The 13,365-nt window shown below is 29.3% G+C and overlaps 1 protein-coding gene across 1 annotated transcript in view; it reads left to right on the top strand.

Annotated features, from left to right (window-relative positions):
• The first annotated feature begins 7,498 nt into the window (after positions 1–7,498).
• Positions 7,499–13,365, top strand: part of LOC21392624 — a 16,807-nt gene continuing 10,940 nt past the window's right edge. Inside the window, exon 1 of the mRNA XM_024164893.1 lies at positions 7,499–7,684. Within this exon, the coding sequence (XP_024020661.1) occupies positions 7,499–7,684 (186 nt within the window). The remainder of the gene's footprint in view (positions 7,685–13,365) is intronic.

Here is a 13,365-nt window from a genome sequence, read left to right as displayed (position 1 = left end):
ACCCACACATCTCTTTTCTCTCCTCTCTCCTGTTTCTTTCTCTTCTACCGACACCTGCCGGTCACCTCCTTACAAATTTTACCTGTACGGAAACGGGCTGTGCACGCTCCCCAATAAATAAGGGGGGGACTTTCTTGCTAGGTTCTTAGTCCCACTGTCCAAACAACGTCCCTTCTTTTTTTATTTTTTAAGTACCAAAATCAATCAACTAACTAATCAAATATTAAATTAATTCGGATTACGAAGTTAAGTGATTAATTAATAAGTATAAAATGGGAGGAAATAAAGAGGGATTTAGGGGACGTTTGTTTTTATATTCGTTTTTTATTTTAACTCATGATTCATAATTTTTTATAGTATTTTTTTTTATAAAAAATACACGTAAAATAAAAATAATTTTGAATATATAAAACAAACGTCTTCTAAGGCTTCATTAATTTTATCAATTCAAATTTTTAATTTTAATTTTATTATAATTAATACTTTTTAAGTTATATCTAATTTTTTCTTCTATTATTTAAGATCTCATTTATTTCACGAATTTGAGTTTTCAATTCTAATTTTATTACAATTAAAAGTCCTCATAAAAAGTTAAATCTAATTTTTTTTGCTATAATTTTAATATAAAATTACATCTTAACTCGAATTAAATATTAAAATTAATAAACTGAATGAGAATTAAAACTTTTACATAAAATTATATCTTAATTTAAATTAAAAACTCAAATTCTAAATCTTTGTAGAGAAGTATTAAATGGAGAAGATATGGTAGAGAGATCCGTATCTGTTTCTGTTACTCGTACATCGTACCTACAACCTAATGCTATGTTTGTTGATTTTTTTTTTTTTTTTTTTTTTTTTTTTTTTTTTTAGTGTGCATGCTGGTGAAGAGTATGGATATTTGTTTAATCATATGTTTTTTCTTTATTTAGTTTCACTTTTTTAAAAAATATATATATTTTTGTTTAATATTATTTTGACTTTGACAAAACCTCCTTTCACGGTTAGTAGCTAGCAACTAGAATTGCATTAAATTATTACTTAACAGCCTAACAAATTTATGGTCTTCATATTTTTAAATATTTTTCTTAGTAAACAGATTCAGTAAATTAACCGAAGATATTATTATGAAGTTCACGTATAATAATTATGCGTGTCGCATTGAATAGTACTTTTTCTTTCCTCTGCAGCGACCTATTGAAATCGCTATTAACTCCGAATCCTAAATTTAAATTTAAATTTAATCAAACCCAACAAACTCATTAACATTTGAAGAAGTTCATTCTTATCTATTTAGCGTCAAAAGAAGAAAGATTTCATTAATAAATGAAAAAAAAAAAAAAAAAGACCGACTTTTTTTATTTTTTCTTCAACGGTCACGGCATGTGCAAACCACAATTCCGTCACGTGCTTCAGCCTCTCGCGTAGGGAGCACACGTGCGGTTTGCAACCTCAGTAGCGGCAGGCCAACCCAGCTTGTGGCAGTTTGACGAATATACCCCTACAAATCCATGCCCTTCTGGCTGGTAAACTATGTCCGTTACCGTAATTTGGTAATGTAGAGAGATGTATATTTGGAGCCAAAATCTGTGGAAATGGTACGGTTGGTGAACAAAATCTCACCGCACGTGATGGTGATCAGTCGAGGAGATTTCCTCGCGCTTATCTAGGATTAGACTGTAATACTCGATTTATAATAATATTATTATAAGAATTATTAATTAATTATTCGTGTGGTCGGTCCATTATTCTGCAATACACACAATCTGTACGTATTTATTTGTACTTGTCGAGTCTCGACACCTTTGTATATGTCCTATTTTTCACTTATGCCCTGCACTCGTTGACAAGAAAAATATTTGGCAGGATTATTAGTATTAAGCATCATTATTAATAAAAAATGAGCTTTATTCATGCGGGATTTATTTTTTATTAATAGATAGTATTTAATATCACCGGTGTCTTAAAATAATGCTCCGTTAATAATGTATTCAAGCAAGGAAAATGTAAAATATATATACACTGATCAATTATAGATTGTGTTGTATAAAACTATAGTATCTTTTAGTAGTTTAGGGAATGTTTGGTACATAGATTCGTACTCTGATTTGAATCATGATTCGTGATTCGTTACAGTATTTTTTCTCATAAAAAATACACGTAAATCAAAAATGATTCTAATCACATGGTTCTAATCCATGAACCAAACGTCTCATTAGTGTGTGAGATTGCATAATGTTATTTCATTAGCTGCTCATGTCTTACAAGGCAGTTGGGCAATTTAATTCAAACTTTTCCTTGAGAAATACACGTTGTGATATTCATATTAAGTAGTCCACCAGCAGGACACCAGCAGGAATCCTCCCAATAAATGGTTTCTCCGTGTTTGACGATTTAATGGTTTGAGTAGGTTTCGGTGTTTCGTACCTTGAGTAACTAACTACTTTTTAAGGATAAATTACTTATCCTTCGTAGTTCGATGTCCTAGGAAAATTTACCTTGTATTCCTAACAATTACTCTTGCATTTTTCATATTTGTTTTGTTGTTTCAATTTGTTTTTGTTAGGACTTTTGGCAAAATTTAAAATTTGAGAGAGAGTCTAGTTTCACATTAGTTTAAAAGCAAAGGTATACATATGGAATGCACAGCCTTTCATTTAAATCAACTTATTATGCCAATTGTTGGATGGGTTTTTTACAATAATATATTTATGATGTGGTATTATTCCACGTGGCTTGAGCGAAGTTTGAACACTAATGGGTCGGGCATCGGAGAAATCCAAGCGTTCGAGTATCTGAGTGTCCGAGTGTCCGACTCTGAGTGTCTGGGTATTCGAGTACTCGAGCGCCTAAACATCTGAGTGTCCGAACATTTAAGTATCTGAACATCCGAGCGTCCAAACATCTGAGTGTCTGAACATTAATGCTCGGACTAAGGGAGGAAGCTCAAGGGTCACAAGTACCATAAAGATTGATAATTAAATGCATTCAGTGACTAATATTAAATCTGTATTAATTATTTATCAGTTGTAACACCTAAGAGGTGAAGAGTTTTACATAGAGAGAATAAACTCTTGAATTAATGGGAGAATTAAACTCTATATTTCCAATATACTATAAATTCTCTCAATTCGAGAGAAAAACAAACACTCAATTTTTCAATCCAAGAGCGTTGAGATTCTGACATTTTGTGTTTGTTCTTTGAGGTTATTTTTGTTCTTAAAGTGTTTATCAACTTTCTTAGATTGTCTGTCTGTTTGATCCGAATAGTTAGTCTAAGAACGTTGATTAAGTGTGATTGGACGAATTTGATCCAATAACAACTAATATGAGCACTGTCTAACTTGTAGTCAATCCCATTTTACATGTCAGAAGTACTAAACATTTGGAGTTGGATTTATATTTGTAAGAGAAAAGTTTTTACGGAGAAAATGTTCGTGAAACATGTAACCTCAATTGATCAGGTTGTTGATGTTCTAACCAAGCTAATTTATCGCTCAATTATTCAAGGCTTAAGAAGCAAACTCCAAGTAGAAGATTTGAGTACTGAGTATGAGAGGGGTTCTTAAGATAGCTAATCCTTCTTTAAATAGTTAGTTAGTCCACTTGTGTAATTACTTAGATTAGACATCATTATTTGTTCTAATTGTATTTGATAATTAGTTACAAGTCAGTTAGAGTAAGCTTAGTATTTACAATTGATTCATTTATGAGCAGGTATTTTTTCATATAAAATATTTTTTCAATTTTTCTGGTTATCTTTTTCGGTCGTTCTGAAAGCTTAATATGCCCCAATTAGAAGCATGTCAAGCATTGGTTTTTTACTCTAGTTAAATTTCCTTCTTTTTTTTCTTATTTTGATATTAAATTGGTGTTTATTAGTTAGTCCACTTTTGTAATTAGTTAGATTAGACATCATTAGCTGTTCTAATTGTATTTGATAGTTATTAGTTACAAGTTAGTTAGAGAAAGCTTATTATTTACAATTGATTCATTTATGAGTATGTAATTTTTCATATAAAATATTTCTTCAATTTTTCTGGTTATCTTTTTCGGTCGTTCTGAAAGCTTAATATGCCCCAATTAGAAGCATGTCAAGCATTGGTTTTTTACTCTAGTTAAATTTCCTTCTTTTTTTTCTTATTTTGATATTAAATTGGTGTTTATTAGTTAGTCCACTTTTGTAATTAGTTAGATTAGACATCATTAGCTGTTCTAATTGTATTTGATAGTTATTAGTTACAAGTTAGTTAGAGTAAGCTTAGTATTTACAATTGATTCATTTATGAGCATGTAATTTTTCATATAAAATATTTCTTCAATTTTTCTGGTTATCTTTCTCGATCGTTCTGAAAGTTTAATATGCCCCAACCAGAGACATGTCAAGCATTGGTTTTTACTCTAGTTAAATTTCCTTCTTGTTTTTCTTATTTTGATATTAAATTGGTGTTTATTAGTGAATGCTTGAGGTGAAGTATGGGTTTATTAGGGGTATTAGGACTGAGAGAAAAGTCCGTGTGAATGTAAAATTTTTCATATAGTGAATTTGTTTTTGAGGGCCATGATTTTACTCTGTTATTGTGTTTTATTTTGTCTATATTGTTTGTTGATATTTCTATATAAGGTAGGTTACTTGGGGAATGATTGGGATTGAGTTCCAACAATTCTTATTGCAAATTTGGGCAATATGTGATAATTCGTATTAATTGATCATAATATTTGTATAAACATGTTATCGTCTCTGAAAATAACAATCCGAACATGACTTATTATTAAATGTGTAGACAATGTCAACTCGGAAACTATACAATTTAATGCACGACTTTGTTGATTTGAAAATTTTCAAAAAAAAAATAAAAATAAAAAAAAAAGAAGTTTGTCAAAATAACATGAATAACACTTCATTTTTTTTCTAAGCATTTCAGGATTCATAAAATAGTTTGTCATAATAACATGAATAATACATATATTTTGCGAGGTACCCAACATCGACCTAATGTGAGTGTAAGTACCTAAAAACACCTACATAGTGCGAGGTACCCAAAATCGGCATAATGTTAGTATAAGTACCTAAAAAGCATATTTGTAAATGATCATATCGACATTATGAACTGTTGTGTGGAAAAATGTGAAGGTAATCCGGCAGGTTTATTGTTGACGAAATCTAACCGTCAACATGAACCATGAAGTTTATGTATTTTATTAATAAATCATAAATCATATGATAATTGCACATTCTTATATTTGTTGATAATATTATAAGGATCCAATGATACGTGCAAGTTCTTTAATTATGTCATGTGTATAAATTGTTCATATATAGATGATGTATAAGATTATAGGATGTAGATAATATATAATATTATAGGAAATAATATGAATAGTTCACAATAGATATACAAAATTAAGCATTGTATTTTTCACAGAATTACGGTCTTCTATTTCCATCCATAGGAATAAAATAATCGTAGCTGGATTGCTATAGTAACGACGGTAAAATAGTTCCATCGATATACCCAAGATATTATGAATATTGGACACGATAAAATTATAATTCTTTAGTCATTTAGTGAAAAAAAAAAAAAGACTAAATTCTAGTTATTATTGCTCTGTATAGATAACCTTAAGCCTGATTCATGAATGATTATGGGTTCATATCCTTATGTTATAAGATCAATTTGTGATTTTTTTTTCTTTTTCAGAAGATAAGAAACTGACATCATGGTGACATAATTTAATGGGTGGCTGAAAGCTTTGAAACATAATCATTAATAAGTATAGAATCCATAGTCTGGTGAAGGAGAAAAACAATGTAATTTACTAAATTATAAAACTAAGAGTGTGAATTATGCAATTTTTCCACTTGAGAACTTGCCCTCATTTTACATCTATTAACGTTGCATTTATTTAGCAGATCATGATAATTTGTAATGTATTTGTAAGCTTTTTTCTTTCTTTCTTTTTTTTAAGGTTTTTTTCTTTTTTTTCTCGTCTTTTAGAAAAGTAATTGTGCTATGCTAAAATTGGACCTTTTCCCTTTATTTATTTTTTTCAAAGAAATCTGGACCTTGTGTCCAATTAAATAAATATATTGGACTTGCTACAGTGTCGTTTACTATCGCATATATATCGACCAATGTATTCTTTATTGCACAATGTTATAATTAATGTGTTAATATAAATTTAACTTTTGAGTGTAAAAAAATGTTCTCCAATGTAATATTATTTGTTATGCTAAATTTTTCATATATGATATTTTATAGTAAATTTCTCATTAAATATAACATATGAAAAATTTGACATTTGATTACTATTAGTTGAAATGTTTATTTTTTCATATAATTAATGCAATTTTTATCTTTTTAATTATTTTAAAAATAAAAATTTACTTTTATAATTTTTAAAGCTTAATAATTATAAGAAAAAATAAACTTAATATTTCAAATAATATTATGTATTTAAGTAAAAATAAAAATAATATATTATATTATATTTTTTGATATTAAATATATAATTAATATTAACATTTATTTATATTAGATATGATGTAAAGTAAGTACTCTTTTTTTCTTTTCGAAATGGGTAATATATTTCAAAACATGAAAAGATATTACAAACGTCAATTCATACACCTGGCATCATGTCTTTCTTTTCTTTGCCAATCTATACGGTATTATACTTGAATCGTACAAAAAAGATATTACATTTGAATCTGATCGAATTATTTTCTGATTCTTTTAATGGGTGTATTTATCTTTGAATCGTACAGTCACTAGCTGGTACGAGATACATATTACATATGCTTTTTCGCTACATATGAACCTGTTATTCGACAAGTGACAAGTCTTGTATTTTTTTTTTTTTTCAAACGGGGGACTAAATGAAAATTACAAACACAATATATGATTGACCCTGCTCTTAAATGGAGTTATTTGGTTGAGAGATTCGTACTCTAATTTGAATCATGGTTCGTGATTCGTTACAGTATTTTCTCTCACAAAAAATACACGTAAATCGAAAATAATTCTAATTTTATGATTCTAAATCATGAACCAAACTTCTCCACATGACCCTCAAATGAGATAGATTCTATCAGTAAAATCTAATGGCACTCAAGGAGGAATGCGTATGTTGAGATTTAATAGTGAGAAATTAGTTTCTCAAACACCAATCATCAAGCACATATAAGATTCTTTTTAACAAGAGTTCGTGTTAGGAATACCAATTCTAATTTCAATTATTTTGTACCAATTAATATAATATAAAGTTATCATCTTTTTTATTAGTAGATGTAATTTCATATTATTAACTAACTTAATAATCTTTTAAACAACTACTAATAAAAGAATGACAACTTAAAGTGCTACACAAGTTGATATTAGGAGATTTTTTTAAGACAGTATAAGATCACGACATGTGTCATGTACATCGGCTGGAGCAAGAAGACCAAGGCTGAGGCGTGCAAAGGGATCAACACCCACCTCGATCAAGGGAATGAATGGACCTTGATCGAAAGGGAGACCGAGACCGAGACGAGATTGTGAAGAACTCCCAACACATTAAGACCGAAGCGGACCAAGATCGAGGGGAAAGTGAGAAAGACTCATGTCAAGGAGAGGATCCCAAGGCAGTGACGTTCATCCCACAATCCTATATTAATGCAGCTAACACGAATATGACATGCGTAAAACGAATAACGAAATTGAAAGTGACCTTTTTTAGATTAGTAAGCTTCTAAGGGCCTTTTGAAAAAGGAATGTCCTAGGAGAAATCCTAAAGGCAAAGGGTAGATGACATGTCACGATCAAAATGAATTAGGAATATCTATCTAATAATGATAATCAACGTAAAAATAGAAAGTGATGAAGGCTAAGAAGGGGATCCTTTTGGGAAAAAAAAGGAGGGAGACGCCATTTAGACCTATTTTAGACTTTCTTTAATCTGAATGATCATCTCTGCCTTTCCTTTCATTTTGAGATCCTTTGAATACTTGTTTGATTTGAGCGTTTAAGTGTCTTCTATAGGACAACTCTCGGTGCTCACCAGCAAATAAGTGAATGTAGAGTAGTAAAGGGGGAGGCGGAGCAACCCTTGAAAGTTGATGTTTGAAAAATCACACAAACATTTAGTATTAAAAAAGTTGAGATTAGAGTTAGTATCCATAACATTATTCTTTTAATAAAACATCTACAATCGATAAAAACTTTCGACCGATAAAAAAAAAACCACTACAAACTCCGCATAGAAGCAAATTTTGTAGAACCAAACAAATAAACAACTGCCAAACCTAAGATCTAGCGTACAAACATTAAAGCCAGAGAGTGGGGAAATCACGTTCGTTAAAAATGTGATTCAGGTTTATTATTTGTTTAAATTTAAGTGAAAAATTAAAAATAGAGTGGGAAAAATAGTGGACATTTAATTCATAGACTCATAATTATTTTTAATTTATGTGTATTTTTAATAAAAAAAAATATTATAATAAATTATGAATTATAATTCGAATCATATCACGAATCTACTAATTAAACACACTGAGAGTAATTCTGCAGTTGAATAGTAATGAGAATGACTAAGAGCACGTGAGGTCCATATACGACCGACTGTTCATAAAAAAATCTCGGATCTATAAGGCAACTGGATCTAATTCCAAGCCTCTCTCTTCCCCCCTTAAATTATTACACAAACTTTTGTGGCACGTGGAAAACGAGAGTACTAAGCACCGTGCCGCACAACGTAATAAATAAAGACAAGGACGACAGTTGTAACGAAACATTGAATTTGCACACGTTTCATCTCCAAAATACTCCACGTGTAGATAACTGACAGTTCAAACTCAGACAGAGGAGTGGAAGCGTCCCCCTAGCTGTGGGGCTCGCCCGAAGCCACGTCCGAATCCCGCTGTTTCCGCCACGTCATACAATTTGTTGTGAGTGGGCCCCACAAATGTTTTGTCCTGTTCTCCCGGTGACCTGGCAATCAAACGTCAATGAGATAAGATAGTAAGGAGGAGCCTTCGCCAGCTATAACGCATTTGCCTTTTACGAGTTTGTTTGTTTGTTTGTTTTTTTTTTTATAATTTTTTTTATGCTTTTAAAAACTGTTTTTGGTTTCCTTTTTAAGAATTTTGTTTTGAGATTTCCGAAAAAGACAGGATATCATCTCATCTGACCTTATTTTTGAAATCATTTTATTTTTATTTTATGGTTTTTATGGTTTTTTTTTTTTTTTTGGAATTCATGAGTGGATTCCCGCTATCCTAAGCCGTATGCATTGGTCGTACCACTTCTGTTCTTGCACTTGTCCCTCTCTGCTCTTTGCACCCATATTCTCTCGAATTGGCTTGTGACGACATCGTTTTGTTTACGAAATTCTTCTTACTCTCTTAGCCCTCAGGAATCCTAAGAATTTTGTCTTCTTTTTATTTTTTTAAGGCCAATTTAATTCGTTAATTTAAATTTTTAATTTAAGTTAAAATGTGATTTTATATGAGAATTTTTATTATAATAAAAAAGTTAAATGTAACTGTTTTTAAAATTTTTTTACTGTAATAAAATTTGAATTCTAAACTCGAACCGGTTAAAAGAATGGGACCTAATAATACTAGACACACTAACTCAAATCTCAATTTTTATGTATTAATAAATATAAAATGTGAATTGTCATTTTTTATTATTGGGTATTTAAAATAAGAAAATAGTATAAAATAGGTCAATATGAAAAGCTTATGAATGTATATAAGCCAATTTTTAGTTATAGAAATTAATATGCCATAACTTTTCAAGTTATGGTTCATAACCAGATAAGTTATGGACAAATTTGTCAAGTTATGGTTCATAGCCAGACAAGTTATAGACAATTATAGACAATAACTTATCAAGTTATGGTTCATAACCAGACAAATTATGGACGAAAACAGTAATTTGGCCTATTTATTAACTTATGTAAATTATTGGCCTATTAATTTTAATTCATCTCAAGTCTTAGCTTATTTCCCTCTTTCTCTCTTTAAAATATTACCACGTCAATTAATAATAAGAGATTGTATCGATCAATAAAAAAATGACAACTCCCATATCACATATCATATCAATTAATGTACAAAAATTGATATTTGAATTAGTATCCTTAGCATACTCATTAATCTTCTTTTTGGAAACAAATATATATGTATCATCAATTTTCTTAAGATTTTCCTATTCTTTATCGCTAATAGAAGTTATCGTCTGTTGATGTCATGTATCGTATAGTTGAATGTCGTATTTGTGAATTTGTGTTTTTATTACTTTTAATGTTCTATAATACACTTTCTATTTTTTTTAAGGCAAACACTTCTAGTATTTCAGTATTCTATATAACTGTTCGTAATGTATTGGATATCTATTTAGAAGCTCCATAAGTGGGACTAACTGCGTTGTGAATTATGATAAGGAGTCTTTAAAAAATCCGTCCAATTCAAAATAAACCGAACCAAATTATTAATTATTTTTAAATTATTAGGCTGTTTGGTCAGTAATTTTTTAATCTAATTTTTTTTAGGTGGTTTGGTTTGTGGTTTACACTTTTTAAACTGCTCAGTAATCCGTCCAAAAATATACATGTATAATTTTTAAAATATTTTTTATATTTATTTTAATTTTTATTGGTCATAATAAAAGTTCTACACTTATAAAATGCACTCTATCATATTTTTATTTATTTGTATTAAAACTAATGGTGAACTGTTAGATATTTGTTATTTTTAAGTTATATTATAAACTTAAATCTTATTTGTATTTTTATTGATTAACGATTTTATAATTTTTATGAATTATTAAAAACTTTTTTAGTCTTAAACTTAAACCCTGCAAATCAAACCGTCTAAACCATTTATGAGTGATTTAATTTAATTTAATTTATTTCAAAAATATCAAACAGTCTAAATCTCTCAAAAGAAAAAATTATTTTTAATTTAATTGGTGATTTCTAAAAAAAACCGCACAAACACCCCTAATTATGATTTCAAACACTATTGAAGTTATCTAACAAAAAAAAACACTATTCATAGCTATTATTTATCTTTCTTAATTATATATAAAATATATGGCGTGACTTTCAAAAATAGAGATTATCAATGGGTGCCTAAAACCTAATTTTTGCTTTACAGTCGTCAATATTTTAAAAAATTGATTCTTTCTTTCTTTCTTTTTTTTTTTTTTTCCTTTTCATTTTGTTTGACAACGACATACAATGATTTTCGTCCGCTCCAATCTGACTTTAGGTATTCAGCCTTTTACATTACACTAGAGAATGGACGCAACCATATGTAAATTTTTAAAATAACTAACTTAACATATTTGAGATAATAGGACACTCGTTCGGAAAATGAATAAATAATTTATCATCTTAAATAAAAAAATAATAATAGATTGAGAGAAGAAAACATAAATATATCCAGTAATTTCTCTAATTGGTTAGGACCAAGTTTCTTTCTTTTCTTTTCTTTTCTTTTCTTTTCTTTTCTTTTTTTAAGTAAAGTTGGACCAAGTTTTTCTTAGTTACATAAGTCCTTTTTTTCATTTAAAAAAAAGATTTGATAATAGATGAGCTATTACTAGCTAGGTTCAAGGCTAAAATAATACAAATCCACGTAAAAGCATGATATTTATTGGGTATATATTCTCGTTCATTTTACCGATTTAAGTTTTTAATTTTAGATTTTTACAGTAAAAAATTTTCATAAAATATCACATTTATTTTCTTTTTATTACAATAAAAAATTATCAGAAAATATCACATCACAATTCGAATTAAAAATTTAAATTCACAAAGTGAACGAAACATGGTCCACACCTTAGGGGGGTTTCTTGACTTTATTCCTTCCGCAAATTAAATAATAATTAATGCTTTGAAGACGTTAGGTGGAGATGTGACCTGAGTAACTGTATAAACTATAAAGCTATCTAGTTATTCTTTAATTAAACTCTCGGATTTGCACAATAATAACAATAATTTAAAAAGTAGTGCGATTCAAAAGCCGTGTTTTAATTTGAAACTGCCATCTTCCGAACTGACTACCACCAAAAAAATATGGACATACCAATTACCCCTCTCTCTCTCTCTCTCTCTCTCTCTCTCTCTCTCTCTGTGATATTGCCCCCTCAACTACTCCTTTCTCTATCATTATTATTATTGCTTTTATGTGTATATAGACACTCACGCACTTATATATATATATATATGTGTGTGTGTGTGTGTATATATGTTGCTTCTTCATCAATCATCACTGTTCGTTGTTGTATATGTTCCAACTATATATATGTAGAAAATATTTCTATACTGCAAATGAATGTAATATTAACCACTTCCCAACCTAAAAAAAAAAAAGAAATATTATAAGTTCATGAATCCTATACTATTTTTGCCATATTTCTAAAGGAGTGAGAATGATGTTTTTTAAATTAAATAAATTGTTCCTCATGAATTTTACTTTGTTGCGTACGTAGAAAACCAAACTCGGAAGTTGGAACTTATCCCATATGAATTTAGATAGAATCGAAATTTGACATGTCCTTTTCTTGAGGTTTAATTTATTGGGAAAAAGAAAATGCATCTTCAACGTCCATATAGACCAAGAAATTAAAAGGAAAATAATATTTAAAAAACACTATAATGTTGGCAAACGACATAAAATCGAACAATATCTTCATCTTAATATTTTATTAAACCAACATAATTTTTTTTTCCTCTTCTACACAACATAAGTTCGATTAGAGAGGGTTCGAGTCACCGACAACAGAACACGGTTGTATCATTGATCCAATATGAAAATCCAAATTAATAATTTTCTTCTTTCTTTCTTTTTTATTTCACACTCTAATATCCGCTCGAGGAAATTATTGAATCGACAAATGGGAAAGATGGTCAAAAGCAGCAATCGAAATAGCATTATTCTCGTGTGACAATTGACAAATGAATGATTGGTTTTTATTTTAATTAATTTTCTTTGCTAGAAGTAAATTCCAATAGTAGTGATTGGGCAATTTCGGTTGATTAAAGTCTAACTTTGAGAACAGCTGCCAAAACGACATATTTCCATATTTATGTTGCAATCTTTTTTATGTGTACAGGTTTTCCAAGTAATTTCCCTACCTAGCTGTTCTACTTAGACTACTTTATACCAGAATTTGGCTGATTATGGTCTATAAATTATTGTAGTCTTAGTCTAGTAAATTACAAATAATAACCTACATCCTCATCAATTTGCAATGTCACGCCAAACATTTCCTAATTAAGCACCAATGTAAAAGGAAAAAGAAAAGAAAAATCTTTGTCGATAGAAAAGAAAAGTTCACAGTTGTATGGCATTAAGGAATATATATATAT

The sequence above is a fragment of the Morus notabilis genome, unplaced genomic scaffold (genome assembly GCF_000414095.1).
Source record: "Morus notabilis unplaced genomic scaffold, ASM41409v2 Scaffold939, whole genome shotgun sequence".
Classification (NCBI taxonomy): Eukaryota; Viridiplantae; Streptophyta; class Magnoliopsida; order Rosales; family Moraceae; genus Morus; species Morus notabilis.
This window is presented reverse-complemented; position numbering and strand designations above follow the sequence as displayed.